We start from the raw sequence: 19,661 nt of genomic DNA on the forward strand, positions 1-19,661 counted from the left end.
CACTACTTACATCCACCTGTATGAACAGATGAGCCGTTCAAATTGTGAAGTATGTGTGTCTCCTCTGGATAATTGACAATAGCTCATGTGTTCTGGGAAAGGGGGAGTTCAGAGAGTGTCTATGTGTGTCTGGGGAAGGTATTGGGAAAAGGAGGGGGAAGTCAACAGTGTGGGAGACAGAGGGGTAGAGGTGGAGCGCAAGGCTAGGTGGATTAGACTCGAGAGGGACTTACTGGAGCACATGTTGAGTTCGGGGCTGCGCATGCCGTAGTATCCGGCTGGACAGTCGTGAAGACACTCCCCGTACTGCCTCATCCTCTCCCTCCGCAGAAACAGGAAGAGTTTGGGCTGGCAGTTTACACAGCCGTTGTCCCTGGAGCACACCGAGCAGCCTTTACAGATGGGATACGCTGCATAGCTAGCTGCAGGAGAAGACAGCAGAGGTGATTAATATGATGAAATGAACTTGACAATGCCTGATGGACAAGCAAACAGTATCTGAAACTTCTCCACATACTTTTCTGACATCAATTTAGGGATGCATCCAACTATTTCTGTAACTTTCTGAAATCAATTCAGCAATTACACTCAATGCAGGCACCAGCTGAACAGGTGTGTGAGTCAGAGAAAGCAGGCAGAGTTAGAATTTCTCTAAAGACCTCTGTTTTAATTATTCACACAACTACTTCTGTCAAACGAGTGTGATATTGTGAACGCCTTTGAGGAAATATTGAACAGTGTGCACAGTTATCTTCATTTGAATGACTATCATGTCTCACTCCTCTCTATGACAGTGGGCCTGTTGAATGTGGTCCCTCACAACAGCTTTAGACACTTTTTCCCTCGAACGTGGTCAGACGACGACGCCGGCCTTAAGACTGAGTATTAACAAAACAAACAAGTTGCCCTCTAATTACAGCAAACACTATATCTGGCTTCCAGATCTTGCTGGGACACAGTGTCAGAAGTGCTTTCCATCATCTGTGATTTACATGAAAGTGACTGGTGATCCCCAGTAACAACGAGAAAGTTTAAATGCACCCATCTTCATTGATCATTGGATTCCTACCCATCTTCCCCTCTGAGGGAAGATCATTGCCAGTGTGTTTAATCATTTGTGTTTAATTTAAAGACATAATTCACTAAAAGTTCTCGCAAAGGCTCATTGGGTTAGTGTTATGCTACAGTGAGCATAGCTCATACTGCTGATCATGTGTAGAGGGCCTGAGAGAATGTAGCAATTTTAAATGTAGGTCAGCGCCGCTGTTCGTTTTTTGCTACAGCCGCATTGGAAAATGCATCGAGCGTGGTGGTTCAGAAGACTGTTTATTCTGTACTAGCGACAGAGAAGCAGAACTCTTTCAGATTGTTGTATCATCACTCATCTGTGGGTGACCCCGACTTCACCCGACGACGAGAACAGGGTGAACTTGAGACAATAGACTCAACTGTGGGAGGGCTGACCAGTAGAATACAACCCGAGTACAAGAATAAAACCAAAACAGCCATAATAGATATATCAGCAGGATATTCTCTAATTCATAGTAAACATGTCCAATTCAACAATTTGTCATTCATGCAAACTCTGGTTCCCCTCTTGACGTTCGAATGCTGATTGGTTATGAATGTGAATATTGCATTAATTCTGGTCAGAGCTGGCCTCCTGAACAATTGTGTAGAGACAGCCGATGAAAGCCCCCAAAACCGCAGTGGCTCTGGCCTCTGCTCGAGTTGCCTGTGGAGGACAAAGGAGCCAGTAAAAAGACAGTCCATTCCACAATAAGTGACTTTCAGTGTAAACTCCTTAGCGTCCCGTTTACAGGAAAATGTCCTTGGGCGAATCCAATCTCTCCAAACGAGAGACACTTCAATTGATCTATGCCAAGTCTTAAATATCACAAGCAGGGACCGGGTAACAGCGCTGCTCAAACCGAGCGACCTACCACAACGCTTAATAAAACACTACGCAGCAAACTGGACAAACCCTGAGAGACAGAGCAGAGCATGGCTGCGTTACTGGCCGTGGATCCGCATATTAGATTTCTCTGAACAGATTCACCCAGACGAAAGTGTGTGCTAAGTGGGCCCAGTGCAAGCATCAGTTTGTAATCATGTGAAAATCAGTCAGCAGATGTCAGTGGCTGCCTTGGACACATCTTTTTTCATTTCTTGTGCTGGAGCGCTGGGAGACACTCTTCAGAGAGGTATGCTGCCTCTGCCAAACTACACTCATTCTCCTGAAGCTGGGGAGGATGGAAGTAAGATTAAGTGCTAATCAGAATGTGTCTCTGATGGTCTTTAGGGATGAGGTTTACAGCGACACCCCATTGATCACAGCAGCACCGGGATGTGCACTCTAGGCCTATTCATCACACAAACCGGTGGTTGTTCATCTCCAGTCGACGCTTCCTCTGTAAGACGTGAAGGAGAAATGAAAACCCCAAATTATGACTAGTCTTGGCTCTTCCAATTCTCAGATGGAAAATTGTGTCTTATGTTCAACTGTCAATCCAGTGTCCAAAATATTATTTCTTAATTCAGATGCAGGTTGTCTCTCAATTCAATACAGCATCCTCAGAGTGAGTTGGCTCTACTTGGCAGACACAGGTGCTGTTTATCAAGAGTGTAGTATAGTGTAGTATATCAAATGTACAGCTGTCTTTTTAACTTTCTAATACAGTTTTTCAATCTAAATGAACCTTTCAGAGATTTCTAAAATAATGTGCAGGCATTTTTATCGTAACATATATTCATATTTTTATATTTTAATGTATAAAATTAAAATACTTGAGTTAAAAGGAGCTAAAACCAGAGTGAATGTCACTTTTACTGTAGAAAAAAAGTCATTTCTGCATTAAAAGTGTTTCTTTTTCCCATCAGGTAACAACACAAACAGAATTTCTCTAATATATCTCAAATTTCATTCTGTCAGTCCTTCCATTCAGTAAAACTAAACTCAAACATTAGACCAAACCTCAATACTTAACCATATGTTTCTGTAGAATGTACAGTCTGGATGTGTTTACTGCAAACTGACATTCACATTAACTTGGCCATATTTACTCCCTCTGCCCTCGCCAAACTTGAACACAACACTGACAGAAAAGGAAAGCCAACTTGGCAAAAGTAAAGAACTGTGAGGCTGGGAAGGTTATGTCTCCAGCTCATTTTGAGTGGGACAGACTCTACATAACTATTAACAGTATGCTAACAATACTATCCAAACAATAATAGAAAAATAAAATCTGGGATTGTGGTCACCTTAGAGCATTGGCCGGTCAATCAGCAAAGAAATTATAGTCACTGAAAAGCCTCTTCATGAGTCTGGCTCAAAGACCGTGCTCACTCTTTCTTGTTAAACATTTGTTTTGCTGGTTGCTAATCTAGCAATGCCCACTGATTGAGGATAATATAATCACACGCCGTTTGAATGCAGCAGATCCCACATCCTGGAATCAGCGTACAGCCAGGGGGCGGGGAAGGCTGTAAACTGCAGAGAGAAACTCTTTTGGTTCTGATCTTGGGAGATAAGCTTGAGTGTGTGTCTGTGGAAAGGTTTGGAGGTTCAGGCCACAGGTATGTCAGGAAGTAGGCCACAATTCACAGCGTCTGGAGCAGCGCGGTCCAACTCACGTCCTACACTACCGGCATAATGTCTTGCGCACTTTACATCAATCTGTCGACTGCCAGCAGGTTTCAGCCGTTCTGACAGAAAACACTCATTCATATTAGTCTGCCTTTTGAGACTAGAAGAAATATAGGAGTACTTCTCCTTCACAGCAAGAAAACTAAAACTGTAGAAAAAAATAGTTGCAAGAGGCTTGTGAGTAAAGAATGTTCTACCTCAGCATGCTTTATAGGCATGAAAATTGAATGCAGTTTACCAGTGCATGTAGCAGCCATGTTTTTAAGCAGCACCAAAGAGTTCTCCTCTCTGGTGCAAGTTTCTATAGATCACTCCATCTTAACCTCATGTGGCAGGAACATAAAGCTGTATGTTCAGTGTGCTGGGGGCTGTGTTCTCAGTTCTAGATGTGGTTTTTGTTTCGCATATTGTATCTTTCTCCTGTTCTCAACCAGCAGATACTTTCAAACCCAGTCTATCCGAATGCTAACCATGTTTTGACACATGCTCGACTGCCTTCTATGGCTCGGCTTCTTTCCCCACAAATCATATAATGCCTTGGCTCTTCTAGTGTTTCCCCATGTCAATCATGTTGAAACCGAAGTGACATATAGAAAAGCCGCACAGAAAGTGGTCACTGTGAGATTATGGATACCAGGTTTACCATACATGTTTTTCGAGACAGGAGAGGAGCGCACACGTCATTTGAAGTGCCACTCCCTGCACACGAACAACCAATGTCGTTTACGGTTTCAACCACATAGTACATATTACGTGAAACAAAACAAATCCGCAGTTCCCACTTCTGACAGCTAACTGAGGATCCCTCTGAGCCTCAAGTATTGTATTTACAAAAGCCAGAGTCCATATGAGCATCACTGAAGAAGGACTTTTTAATGCAAAATCTTATTAAGTGCCTCAGCATGTCATGTCTACAAGGTAGAGGGCTTTTATAAAGCTGCTGCTCTTGTTCAGGGACCACATGGATAATGCTTCCTCACTCATCAACAATCTACTGTGACACCCAGACTGAGCATGAGTCTTATGGATTAAATAGAGACAAATATTTCAACAGTTTATTAAGTATGCTTATTTGTGTTCTTGCCAAGAATTAGATGATTAGACCCACACCACTGATATGAAGTATCAGAAAAATGAAGCCAGTCAGTCAGTTAGCTTAGCATAATAATAATAATAATAATAATAATAATAATAATAATAATAATAATAATAATAATAATAGTAATGATGATCAGTTATTTTCTTGATCATCACTGTTTTTGAAACCATTGCATTTGACAGTTTCAAAAATCATAAATTCAAGCCATGAAATCTACATTACACAGTGAAATGGGCCTCACAGATATTCACTGATAAGCATCCAGGCTGTTCAGGTGAAGCTTTACTTTTTCATTCATGTGAAACAATCAGACTCACAACATGAAGAGTGATAGCATGTTTGGAGCGCAGCACTTTCATTGCTGGGAGGTTTTCTCTGAACGCAGCTCAAGAGCAATTAGGGCTGCAGTGAGATCCAGCAGAAACCCAAACTCTGTCTCAGGTACGTTTTTATGAGTCCAAAGCAAGCGTGACAGACTGCGCTCGCGGCTGCCAAAAGCCTCCACATATACAGGGGGTTCCACCCACAGCCGGCTAACTTCCTGCCTTCCATTCACCTACCGTTACCCATGAAATCATTCACATTGACCCATTCCAACTTTCTGCAACCCGAAACCCTAACAAGGCAAATTGCACATAATTTTTGTGTTTCTTTTAGAGCCCCGAACTTAACATAGAGAACAAGAAGACATTCTTACGTAGGGTTTCACTGAGCTGGGGCTTTCGCAGGCTGACTTCAATAAAAACATGTTAAAGCCGGTGCTGCTGAAAACTGATACTTTGCAACCATTTTCAGTTCTTTAAATTTGACTATTTTATGGTACTTCTAAAAGAAAAAATAACCTAAAGAAAATGCATTAGAGTATAATATAAACAGACTTTATCATAGCTGTCATATCAGAAGTAGACAACACACACTGTAAAGGATATTTAATAAAAGTTACAACATGTCCTTACAGTTTTAGTTGCCTTTCTTTATGTAAGACAAAATTGGATTAAGGAATGCCAAAACACATCATATAAATGTTTATATTTTCATCAGACATATATATTTTTTAAAAATATGGTCTGCCTAACCTGCTACCTCTACTTTTATAAGGATTAATGGGGGTTTTTTCGCCTGGAGAAACCCAAAGAAAGTGCTGTGGGTCATCCATAGTTAAATGGTAGACGTAAAATTGAAATTAATTCACATTAGATGCTGATGATATTGGGGACCAGACATATATAATGGAGGCTTGTGAGATGGTTGTTTTGATTAGAGCTAAATTTATCTCATCACATATTATTTTAACTCCACACTAAATGGAAAATGATAGCACAGGATACCAAATGTAAAGAATTGATTAAAATACTGAGATGATCTGGAGATGCAGCAGATTTGAATCATACGAAGCAATGAATTACAAACGCAGCAAATGGAAAGCAAGAGCTCATATTAAAACACAACCGTTTCTATTCTCACAGTTCTCCTCCATTTCTCCAAGGGCCCCTGGTATGTAAATCTAATAATACAGACTGAATGCAGCTAACCAGCAGCCGCAATGTCCATTGTTAAGAAAAGGCTCTTACAGTACAGAACACATGACAAAGTTTGGTATCGTCAAGTAACAAAAAAAGTAATTCACTTCATCCACTACATTTATACTAACTATAAATGTCATATGGCAAAGAGGCAGCGATGGCAAACCTCAGGTTTTGGAGTTACATAGCAGCAGCAGGTCAAGAAAATTTGTGCTCTCATGTGGAAAGCATCACAGTCACCAACAGAATTATACGCTTTCCTCGTGGCACTGAGACAATTATTGTTTATTGTCCACCTCCCTTGTTCCCCCTAAATGATGGTATAAGCTTACTGCTGCTCCACTTTTGAGGAGAAAGCTTGCGAGAGAGAAAGGGCAGACACAGGACAAGGAAGCGTTGCAGCCAGCGGCCGAAGGGTGGCAGGCTGAACTGAAAGAAGCAACAGCCGATTTCTGGATCTCAGTTCAAACTGCCTAACCATCCAGGTTCACACTCCATATCTGTTGTGAAAGGCAGGAGAGCCAGCAGCATCAACCCTCGCACCCAGAGTTCACCAGCTGTTGTAACGTCTCAACATTGTTCGAGCTCGTTAAAAGCTGGTACACGGAAAATGACATCAAACCGCCGGCTTTTCAGGCCCGTGACTTTATTTGTCATGGATCTGGAAGTCGCACTTAGCTCAAAAATTGTGGAGAAAAAAACAGAAGGGGTAAAAGGGGGGTACATCGGGCCTGTGTGCGCTGAGGGCACATTTCTGTTCCAATTTAGCAGAAAATATGTTGGACTTGCCTCCGTCTCTTTTCCAGCTGGAAATAGTCAGGTTTTAGGATCTACATTTCTTCCCCCCAGTTTACTTTAACAGATCATACTGTAAGCACATGTTTATAATTTAGGACAGTCCTGCTGCTTATAATGATTTTGCAGCATGAGGCTGAGCAAACACATTTGCTGTCAGACGTATTAGCTCGGCCAGAGTGTTCCTGTGACACAGATCCACCGCGCGAGACGGGCAGCGCTGAGATTTGAACCCTCACTTGAAAGGGTGGTGGTTTATATAGAGCCGAATGGGTAAAACAGGCAGCCTCGGTTCAAACAGGCAACTGGAAAATGGGGGCCAATTTAAAGCTACACTTTTTAGTGCACAATAAAACACAAGCTCAGGGTAATTTACTTCGGTGTGATTCAACAGGTTGAGCCGCAGTCACATGCAGGTGAGAAAACCGCATTTGACTCAATGGATGACCACATTATCGTCACACAAAGAAAATGTTATTAAAGGAATAGTTCAACCCTTATTCGTTTTCTTTAAGCGAAAAGACTGTCGAGACCACTCTCCCATCCACGCCCAGCTTAGTTGAAGAGACTACATTTCCCAGCTGTTACCTGTGCAGTGTGTGTCGATAATCTTCTTCCTGTCTTGTGTTTTCTGAACATACAGCCAGTCCGATAGAGACACTGACAACCTGGAGACGCTCTCTGCACCTTTCATCTATCTGTCCAGCTGAACTCATCATGGCTCTCACCCCTGCACTCCTTCCAAGTCTATATAAGGACCCCAGGTTAGTTCACTTCCTTATTAATATCTTTATGGTGGATTATAACTTAAATCCCATGTCCTGGGTCAGATCCCACATCTGGATCCCCTGATGTGAAAGAGACCTCATAATTCCTGTTCGTGGAAAATTAGAAATAAAAGGTGACCTAGCCGACCTAATCTCACGGTATGTTCTGCAGTCTTTTCACACTCTCTGCCACACTGATGGACACTTAAACCCTTGACCATGACAGACTTTTGACCGCCCTGGAAAGCTCTATGGTCACGTAAGAGGAAAAAAAACTGAGAGAATGACCTTGATGTGGTGGCCAAGTAACAGCATCGCCTCTTCACTGTGGCTTGCGGTCCCATAAAATGTTTTACAGTTCAGCCTGACCTTGAAAACAACGAAATATCTGTTCACAGTCAGTGTCCATATTATATAAACAATGCACTAAAACAATGCAAAACTTCTAATCAGTTAAACGTCTGTTCCAGTGGAGGGAAAATCCATCCTAAAAGAGTTCTGACACTGTTAAAAATAGCTATGAGTGAGGCTGCATTTATGGGTGCATTTTTATTTTTGGTGTTGTACTTTGTGTATTTATGGCGCAGCTATGACGCGGTTACACCAAAATATGGTGCATATTGCGGCTCTTCGTGGGAATATAATGACTGGAATATCATGAACTGAGGGGGATTTTCTCTCCAGTACACTTCTACCTCAGCACATATGACGAGAATAAAACCAAAACATGTTCTCCTTCAACATTTAAAAAAAAAGTTCAACCTGGAGCTTCCTGCTGAGTGGCATGTCATCGCTCAGCATCTGTCTTTGATTCTCTTGATGGTGATACTCGTCATACGTCGTGGTTGGTCAGCACAGGTGCAAAAAGGACTTTATGACACTCAGGAATGAAAGCACTAAGGGAGTTAAACCATAACTTACGAGTATGGACTTTATCACTCTCTGGGCAGAAGACGAGCATGTGGTTCATGTCTCTTGCCAACACTTCTACTTCTCCCCTCACCCATCTTTATTCAAAGAATCATGTTGATGTTCTTGTGAAATGCCCCAGTAAATTTCTACCCATCTCCATCATTTCTCAGCAGGTCATACCGTACCTTCGCTGCTGTTCCACAAATAGACGATCTAAGATCTGCATTTTAGCATTAAAATATGAAACATGCAGGCTCTAAGCAACGTGGCAACTATGGATCAACTAAATACTTTTCAGGTTTAGTCAATATAAAAGTTCACAACTTTTTCTAAAGAAATTAGATGATGAAATGATGGCATTTGTACGATTTCCGAAGATTGGACTGGATAAATTATGGCTCCCTTCATAAATTTGCGCCAAAAATTATATTGGCCTTTAGCTGCAAAACTATATGGAGTATAATAAATCGTTTTATAGCTTTCAGTCATGAGAGTCCAGGGATGATGCATGCCACATTTGGAAATTATTAGTTCGACTGTCCAGGAGGTGTTTGCAAAATACAGTGGGTTTTTTAGGAAATTGAAATTGTTGGGGAAATCTCTTCAAAGGATTCTTCAAAGTTTTTTATTCCAAGAAATCCTGTAAGCTGCAGAGAAATGTACCGCCTTTCTGAGGACAGGGGTGAGATAACGCAGGTGGATATAACTGCTGTGATTAGTCTTTGTTATATCTCATATAAATCTAAAAAGAAAAACCTTTTTTTCCCACAGGTTTATGACATTAACCAATCAAACTACAACCTGACGATGAAGTACAAGAAATGAGCGCCAAAAGAAGGGGAAAGGGTTGGAACTTTTGAATTTTTCAATATTTACACTCCCTCAAATCCAGTCAAGCTGTGGGAGAAATGTGTTTTCCCCTCAGAACAGAAAGAAGAAAAGGGAAAAGAGAAAAAGGTGGGTGGAGGAAAAGGTGGAGTGGCTCCGATTAGCCCACATGTTGGTAATTTATCACACATAAACCTCACACCTAATTTTCACACCTGTGGCTCAACGTGCTGGAAGTCTAGTAATTCACTCACTCACACACACCCACACCCTCCCACACACACACACACATACACACACACACTGCTGAGTGGGGCCTGGCCGTGGATTTCAGTCGATGCAGAAGGAGAACGAGGACATCACAGGCGAGGATCAGTAAAGTCGGCGGGCATGCTTGGCATATTTGCACCCCATGTAGGATTGCTCCATCTCTCCCACCCTAACCCGTGTTGACTCTCCCTTCCCCATTTGTCATCACCTTGACTAAACTCATCCCGACTTCCAGCTCACACATCTGAAAAACAAAGGAGTTGGATGGGGATTTTTTCTCACTTGCCAGAAAGCGCAACATATATGCAGATCCAGATGGGAGATACTCATCTTTTGCTGAGGTGTCACGCAAAAACAGACTGTAAACTAAAAAAATCTGAAATGTTCGCACAAATAACAGTGTTTTATTACTTCCTATCACTGACAGCGCAAGAAGAAGTAGCCAAATCCCTCACTTAATTAAAATGAGAAAAAGCCGGACGGATCATTAAAGCGGGAAAAGTGATGATATCCATTAAAAATGGATAAAAAAAAAACATAGTATTAAAGAGAAATGAAATGCACTGGAATATCAAAACTGGAATAATTTATTTCACAAATAAATCACGAGGTCCACTTATTTGCTTTTTCCAGAGCTTTCAACAGTATCTTAAGGCCTTTATCAGGAAATGGAGTTTGCTCAAAGCAATTAACTTTAATGTGTTTGAAATGTTTTTGTTTTGTTTTTTTCTTTTTCTACCAAGACCTTTGGTGCTGAATCTTAATTTATGGACTTGTGTTACATTTAATATGCAAACTCTTAGTAATGTGATGAGTCGAGAAGATGAATACGACACAAAATACTTAAAGAAAAAGTTTTTTTTTTGCTGAGAGTGAGATGAAAAGAGTCATACCACCCTACAATTAACAGTTTACTAAAGTAAAAGTACAAAAGTCATATCAGCAAAATCTGCTTAAAGGATCAAAAGTATTTATATTCTGCAGAATTGTATTATTATTATGTATTTTGTTATTGGGATATTATTCTCTCATTCCGATCTCAAGTAGGCATGACGTGAACGTCTCCCACAAAGTTCTACCTCATTAACCCTTTAACAAGATACAACCTCACACTCCTCGCCCGCAGAGGCCATCAGGGAGATCTGAGGTGATCGCCTGGGTCAAAAGTGGAGTGCACCACAGGGGACAGATGGCAAAGACCTGGTCTCACTTTCACACATGGTGCCTGCCACAGAAAAACCCCTAAACATCAAAGCGTTATTTTTCTCCCCCCCCCAAAAAATGGGCTGGATCCAATATCTACATTATGTCTTCCATGGGAAAAGGAGACAACCTTGCTTGTTTTCTCACCTAACTGAAGTCTGTTTCTTACTAGAAAAATGGCCACACTACTATTTAGACGGTTAAAAATAAGAATTTTTTTTTTCCACGGAAGCCTCACACAGGCAAACATGTTGTTCTAGCTGTCTTTAAATGTGGCCATGTCCTGATCAATAACTTGAAGGTTGTCACTAAAGTTCAGGCACACAAAAGAACTTTAAAGGTCCCACATCATGAAAATGGGTTTCAGGTCTTTTTTTGTTTTTTTACACACTCAGAGGTGTAAAACAAAAATCTGTGAAAATATGGAGCCACTTACTACTGCCATTCCTCTAGCTCCCCAACAATGAGATGCCCCCCAAGCTTTACAAGCCAGTAAGAATTTGATCAGGATAACCAATAGGTACCCAGCAGCTGAGGTTTCTGTGGGGACAGTGTAAACAAACTTGCGTTGGCAACCCTGAACTTTTCTAAACATTACACAAGAGAGTTTTGTTAACAATTGTTGAAGAGCAAGGACTTTGACATTTGGGCGGTCAAATCAACACTATTTGTGTGTTAACACCATTACAGGAGCGTTTCATAGACACACATAAACAGAACAGATATTAGAATATGGGACCTTTAAAGAGAAACAGTGTTTCACAGGCCTGTGATACACAGTTTGTTTAGATGGGTATACCGTATCCAGATGAGAACCCCTGCCTCCTCCTCTAGCAGGTGTCTGGGTCACATCTGGCCTCATGTTCTCACAACACCACAAAACTGCACTTGAATGGCTGGCACTGCCTGAGGTTCTTAACAGGAACCGGCTTGTGTTGGCTCTAAAAGGCCACGCTCAGCCCTCAGGAGCACACATTTCTTTTCTACAGTGCCCTTTGAGAGAAACTTGGAATAAATGCTTTCATAAAGTATGAAGGATGAGTGTATTCCACAGGCCAGAATGGAGCACATAAGGTAAAATGAACGACTATAACTGTGGTGCAAAATTAATTTCATTTCACTAGAAGTACTACATGTGCTCCTACGTGTTGAAATGTAATCTGTTGCCAAAAAAAAGGCTTTGGTATGCAGGTGAGTTAGAGTCTAATGAAGGTGTTAGATGTTGTGATAAAAAAAAAACTTTTGGATGAAGAGACAGAGACTTCCATCAAAAATCTCTGGGTGGCACGAGGCTGCTAAGAGTATTATTTCATGGAGGCAACAGAATCAGACACATGGAGCGTTACCTGTCTTGTGCCTACATGCCACAGTGTTTACTGATACAAATGAGCAGCAAATCGGGTCATGTATTGGCTGCTGTTACAACAATGTTCCACGGAGCTGGATGTGCCAAAGAGCTATGCACTAACTCAACCACAGAAGTTCTCTCTTCTTCTCTAAACAGCAAAAAACACACTTAGATATATTCTCTTGTTTTCCAAAAACAACCTTTAACCTCGCAAGTTATGTAAGCTCTTTTTTTAAGAATGTTTAGCCACTCCTATGAATATGCATGTGTGTGTGTGTTCATGGTGGTTGATGATGATAACCAGCCGCACATTGTCCATTACTGCACCGAGGCAGTACCATCTCTAAAGCCATTAGCTGGTAAACATGTAAACTACATGTGACCCCTGTCTACAGATACCTATTAGTTATGACTCCTGCTGGTGACAGCTGTTTACACAGCTAAGGCCGCTGCTCCTAAGACCTGGACCCAGTCCAAATAAAATAATATCCAGTTAAGGAGAAGTCAGCCAAGATGTAATACAAGTGCATAACAAGAAGGGAAAAAAGAGCGAAAGAATCTGAGAAATGTTAATGGACTTCTTTTTCTTTTTAAGCTTTATACTTTTCTGTCTAGCATTTGTCTCTACCACAGTCTTGTTTCATTGTCTGGATCCTAAAACAAGATTAGTGAGAAACCCTTATGGGGAAAGAAAAGTCAAAAGCAGTCACCACAATTGATGTGCTCTTTCACAAAGTGCAACATAAAAATGCGCTGCGTTCAAATCATAACACAGCTCACAAATTTGATCCACAATTAGACTTCCACTCTTTCTTTTTTTGTGTGTGTATGAGTGTGTGTGGATCTGTGTCCCGAGCCGGTGTGGCACGCAGCCCGAGCGAAGCCAAAAAAAAATCATACATGGGCTTAAGTCAACACAGACAACAAGAAGACAAACAACAACAAAGACCACAACCACACGACAGCTGGGTCAGTCATGCATTGTATTACACTGAACAGGGCTGGGCTCATTCTAGTGGAGATTGAGCCCAGCCACGGAGAAACGTCTCGGCTTAGGAGAGCGAATTACAGCTCAAATGCACAGGTGAACAGAATTATAACCCTATGTGCAGGATTGACTGGAGAGCAAAAGTTCAACTCAGCGAACTGTGACCTGGAAGGACTGAAAACGGTGTCATGATAGCCAGTTACACCTACAATTTTTTCCTGTATAATATTTCTTGTAAATACATTTAATTTGCAGCTGAAAATTTTATTTTACTGCCTGAAAAAAAAACTTTACTTGGACAAAGATCCTTTGCCAGCCTACATACACAGTCTTTTCACAGTCATCAAACTTTTGAGTAACCCCCGCTGCATCTGCACTTGTTTTTCCCCATTCATTTATCATGTCTTTCCTTTAATTTGTCACCTGTCTGTAGGCCATTTCCCTTATGAAACCCAACTGCAACAACCATGGAAGCAAACTGTAAGCTGTAATTGGATTGACAAGATGTTGGATCCACCCACAAAAGGCTGATTGTGAGAGGCGTCGGCAAGGCCGCCATTCAGTCTGGGTGTACTCACACAGTGAAAAAAATCCCAGCTTCTTTGGATGAATTTGCAGAGACTAACACCAACAAACCTAACCTTAAAGCAGCAGCAATCAATATTTTTATAATAACAATGGATCAAATGACTATGTGCACTGTGAAAGTTGTCACTCGCAATGATGAACCAACAGAGAATAATCACCCAGCCCTACAGTGCATTTTATAGTCTTTCAGCTCATTGTTTTGGTTTTACAACCACACAATTTTCCTGTTTTGGTTTTAGACACAGCAGGCAGTTAAAAAGTTAGTGAAACACAGGTAACGTAGAGCATTAATATTAGCAGCTGAAGTACCACATATTTCCCTCAGGTGTTGACGGAGATCAGACCATGATGTGTAAATAAGCAACTGTTTGCAAACAAGTTCCCCATATTATCTTTATAAGGTGATAATATGTTGTCCTTACAGCTTGTTGGGCTGCCCCCATGTGGACAACAAATCCATTAAAGTGCAAGTTTAAATATCCAGAACCAACAGCACTGTTGCCTGGAAGACTCAGTGAGTCTCAGAGAGTCCGTTTTTTTTTTTGTTGTTGTTGTTTTGTTGTGCCTAGTAAGGTAAGGCTATGAGGACAGTCACAGCAGTAACAGTAAAGAAAGGCAGAAAGGGAAAAAGTACAAAACAGCTTAATGTGTTCAAACATCAGTGTGGTTTGTCCAAGCTCAAGGACAAGAAAGAACAGAAAGACTAATGTGCTTGACAAATGTGTTAGCAAAAAAAACAGAGGTGCTTTCTCATCATAGAAGTAATAAGTTCATCAAAACGAGTGACAATCATTACACTGTGAGCAGGCAGGAGAAGCAATGCATTCTCCTGCCTTGAGGTAAAATATTATGTGCTGTAGCTTCCATTACATGATTGATCCACAGTCTTATTGCTATGGTCTGATAACAGACAGATGCATGCCTCATTCAATCACTCTTCTACTGCTCTGTGCATCCTCTCTTCTTCCCCATCACTGTCCTCTTCTCTTCTGATCATATAAATCTGCCAGTGATGAACCTCTAAGACCTCTTTACATCTTTACATCTGAAACGCACACTACATTGCCCTCTGCAGCCCCCCACCCCCCCAACACACACACACCACATCTCCACCCCTCTTTCTGTGTCTTCCTCTCTCTCCACAGAGGGAGTCAGGGAGACAATGAGCTCAGCATCGAGGCCCAGTAATGACTCCCAGCCTTGTTCCTGATTAAAAACACACCGGGTGCTTCTGCACTCCGCAGGCAACCATGAGGCCTTCCCCTTGTCACACCACAAGGCCTGAGAGCTAGGAGATAGAAGCACAAGCCAGCCACGACAAAGCTCCATGCCCAAGAAAACAAAAAAATCCAGTGTAAGCCTTACCCGCTGTAGTATTCAAGGCTCTTGTCCCAACTAGTCCAAGCATAATTCCACAGGCAAGTCTTCATTTAGTCTAAGGGTGCCCAATTACCAACATTAACCCCAACCTCAGCCAAAACCATAACAAAGCCATAACAGAGTCTGTATACAGTCCCTGGCTCGGATACATCAAGGGTGGGGCTAAAATATCCTGTCACATATTTGCACCTCTTCTAAAGTGTGCTAGGTTTACCTTTCGTACGAGATGATCAAACTGGCAAACAACCCAGGTGCTCCTGAAGTACTGGAGAGTATCTGTGCAACAGATTTGCTGTAATTCCTTAGTTTCACCCAGAGCCTCAGACAGTCAGTAAGCGACAGTGGGGGCTGCAGCACCTTTACCTTTACCGCTCCATGTCCATACTTGGGCCGCCAAATTACAGAGAGACGCTTTATTGCATCTGACCAGCTCACTTCCTCTCCATACCAAAGGCATTGCATGCTGAGCTTTATTTTGATGTGGCATGTAAGTATAATTAGAGGTCCCATAAAACCAGGGAGAGGGGGGGAAGAAAAGGGTTCTTGTCCATCTGTCGAGTGTTAAAGGGTGGGCACTGGGGTAACAATCAGAGCCCCATACCTCCCTGCTGCCATTCGAACAGGCACTGATGCAAACAGCCGTTAGCACCAAACGAGAGTCAGTGTGTGTATTTGTTTCTGCACACGTTGGTGTATTTTCTCATGGGGCCTCCTTGAGTTTCAGATTTCCAGGCCTTGCAGATCGATGCAAAGTAGGTACTGGTCGGCACGCACAGAGAGAAACACACTGACATGGCAAACAAAAGCAGACACAGAGTGTTGCCTTTTCTAGAAACATTCGACATTAAGATTCCTTCCAAGGGCTCTTGGATCACTAAGTCCTCCTCAGCACATTTAGGGAAGGTGCGAAATCAATTTCACAACGTGTCAGATATGCTTTTCCAAAGTTAACAAGTTGCATGACATATGTTGTTTGACATTTTAGGAAAAACACTATTAATTAGATGAGATGATTCACTCTTACATCTGTACGATGAATATGTAGCTGGCGCTTGCAGGCAATTAGATTATCTTAGCATCAAGACAAGCAACAGCTAGCCCAGTTCTATATGAAGATAACAAAATCCGCCTAGCAACACCTCTAAAGCCAATGAGTTAACACATTATATCTTGCTTAATCTGCACAAATACCAAAGAGTGAAAACAATATCTTGCTATTTTCTGAAAGGTTCTAAGTTATTTCATGCTAAGCTAAGGGCTGCTGATTGTAGCTTTACATAAGTGGTATTGAGCTTCTCATTTAACTCTTTGCAATAAAGCGAATAAAATTGCTTGAAACAACTGTTTAGCATTCACCTTAGTAACTGAGCCTATTTAAGGTAAGTGTGATTTAGTTGCTTTATTTTGTAAACAACAAAAGGGAAATTGGTCATTTTTAACAATCCCCATGATAACATTCATTGGGGAAAAAACACAATGGATGCCCATTGTGTCCGTGTCATTACCTTTAAACAGCTCTTCACTGAATTCTTTTAGAGGTGTGTATTAGTAATGTGAGAGGTAAGTAGTCTGGAAGTGCATTTCAGTGTACGCCTGAGGGGCTCCATCTCCGGCTCTGGGCAGCTCTCCTACCTATGAAGCCCTTGCATGAGTCATTTTTTCAAAAAATGCTCCTTTTGTGTTGTTGTTTTATGTGTGGCACTTAGAAATGATTCCCACATTAGAATTTTTACGGCCCAATAAACTTGAGAGCATCGGACCAAATTGGCTGGTCATATTTAGTAGCTTTATAAGGAAACGTATTAAGGTGTAATTGCTTCGGGGGAGTGTGCAATTGAGGCAACGGGCATAGGTGAGGGTTACAAAATCACCCTTGCGCTCTGGAGGGACACTGCAGTTTTTGTCTGCTGCTCGGGAGTTTCCAATCACCATGAGGAAATATGGAGCGTGTTATAAGATTTTATGTAATAAGTTCGTTTTATTTCACATTTCCGAAAAAATGAACGTTTACGGTGTGGTAAAATGTAGCATGAAATAAAAACATCTGTTTGGCATTTAGCTTTGCCAGCATATGAGATCCTCTGATGACAATGATTGAGGGTGGAAGAGAGAAGATCCCCTCATGTATTCCCCCCCACTGAAAGGAAAAGGAAAAGGAGGGACCAAATCTGTGCACAGTAAACATTTTTTTGCCCTGTGATGTGATAGATGGAAGTGTGCAGAAGTGTTACAAAACAAGCTTTCTCATCCATGTGAAATGGATCCTGCAACACCCAGAGATGACAGATGAGTATAAATCCCATCTTGCACCTCCCTGCCTTGCTCAATTCACAAAAGTACTGCAGAAAAAATGAGATAAAGGTTTGTTTGTCCGATCAAATTCACTGGGATTCATTCAGTTTTTTAGGATTATTAGGCGAAAGGAAGATTAGATTTTTTTTTCTTTTTTTAACCTGAGAGAATACAAAGAAAAAGTGAAACAGATCATTCCCACTTTGTCACGTGGTGCCCGAAAGAATCTCTCTCTGTGTCTTTCTCTCCAGCAGAAAGTTCATGCCACTGCATGTTTTTTCCTCTGCTGGGGTTTTCGGCAGTGTAGCATGGCATGAGCGCACTGAGGAGCCTTTCACCGGCTTCATCTGATACCGCTGTGACTCGGAGCAAGAGCTGCGCTACAGGCCAGGATCGACATGCATGGGTTAGTAGGTCAAACAAGGAGCTAGTCTTTCGACAGAGTTCGAAGGCTGGGTCAGACTAATGTGATTTATCAATACAGCACATAAGTGAATCATTGTACTTAATGGCCATGATAATCCCCCAGACAGACTGTGGATGTGATTGGCCGAAGAATCGGGGCGTGGGTGAAACTGAACGGGGTTGTTCCAGACTTGATGTCTTGATTAGAGCATCAGGAACATGCACCTGCAGGGTGTCCGTGGATCTCCCTGTACTCTTCTTCTTCTCTCTCTCTCTCTCTCTCTCTCTCTCTCTCTCTCTCTCTCTCTCACACACACACACACACACACACACACACACACACACATACTTGAGCACACACACAGATTTACACTTATCGAGGCTTGGCTGATGGAGCCTGGGAGAGAAAAGACAGAGCTCTGTTCCTTGACGCCAGAGCTCGGGCTCAGGTCAAGACTCAGCTCGCTGTAATCCCTCTCAGGTGATGCTGTTCACATTCAGCCATTTCCAGCTGATCTGCTTAAATATGCCTTCCTCATCCCCTAAAAAGCCCCCACTTCTCTTCAACTACCACGACCTCCGAGGAGAGGAGAGAGGGCTACTGCTGTTCCACACTGTCCAACTTTAGATCAGTTTTCTCCACTTCTGTACAGTGATCAATCAGATGCCTCACATGAGTAAAATAAACAAACTCTTTCAGATTCGTGGAGTAAGAAAAGGTCAGGATGCAGCGTTAACATCACCTGGATTAGAGCAGTGGCATCATGTGAGAAAGCCCTGTTAACAAACGTGCCATCTTAAGAGCTTTTTCACTTTTTCCAAAGGCAAGAGTGGCAAGGCTGGTTTAAAAGCAGCCTCTCAGAGAGCGCTCCCCCTCCTCCCCGTTAGGCACTTAATCAACGTATTATATTGCGCTGAAGTGCAGGGTTCCAACATTAACACTTACAGTCACAAACCTGGGACTTTGTGTGAGCCTTCAGCACACACAGGCCAGATTTCCAAAGCTTAGAAAGAGAAGTCACTGTTTAAAATCGCTTATCTCTGTCCGCGGATACTATATATTGCATTTGACTTTACAACAGTTGTAAATCATCTCTGTTTGCCATATTATCAACAAACTAAAACCACAAAGTCAATTCGCAATGGTCAAATACCTGAGAGTATCATGTTTTCACACACCCTGTGTGATTTTTCTTTTGGTTGAAAGAAGGGCACATCCAGCCACAAATCATGACTATTTTCTGTGTAATTTGGCATCAGAAACTCACCACACACACCCTTGTTGCTGACTGTCACCAGCAGTACAAAATGTCATGTATCTCTGACCTCACTCTCTCCACCCTGCATGCTGCACTGGTTTCATCTAATCACTTTTGTCCTTCAGAAACATCTGGGAATGGAGTTGAGTAACAGATTACACAGCTGAATATGATCTGAAACATGCAGCGGCCTGCTGGGAATTCAAATTTGAGATTTCGGCGTAGATGTGGAAGGGTTAACAGTATCACATGGCAACTTTTCACCACTCTTGACTGCTATTACCTATTCATTACCTGTTTAAACGTCTTAGGGCCCCACTGTGTGTCTCTGTTCCTTCAGGCAGCACTGGTACTCCAG

General features: G+C 42.0%; 1 protein-coding gene across 3 annotated transcripts in view; it reads right to left on the reverse strand.

The window, feature by feature from the left end:
- The window catches only part of rspo2 (R-spondin 2), a 74,834-nt gene that overhangs the window by 33,481 nt on the left and 21,692 nt on the right, over positions 1 to 19,661 (reverse strand). For all 3 annotated transcript variants that reach the window (XM_041044421.1, XM_041044420.1, XM_041044419.1), the window contains one exon: positions 234 to 422. In XM_041044421.1, the coding sequence (XP_040900355.1) occupies positions 234 to 422 (189 nt within the window). The remainder of the gene's footprint in view (positions 1 to 233; positions 423 to 19,661) is intronic.

This window comes from Toxotes jaculatrix, chromosome 8 (genome assembly GCF_017976425.1).
Source record: "Toxotes jaculatrix isolate fToxJac2 chromosome 8, fToxJac2.pri, whole genome shotgun sequence".
NCBI classification, from domain to species: domain Eukaryota; kingdom Metazoa; phylum Chordata; class Actinopteri; family Toxotidae; genus Toxotes; species Toxotes jaculatrix.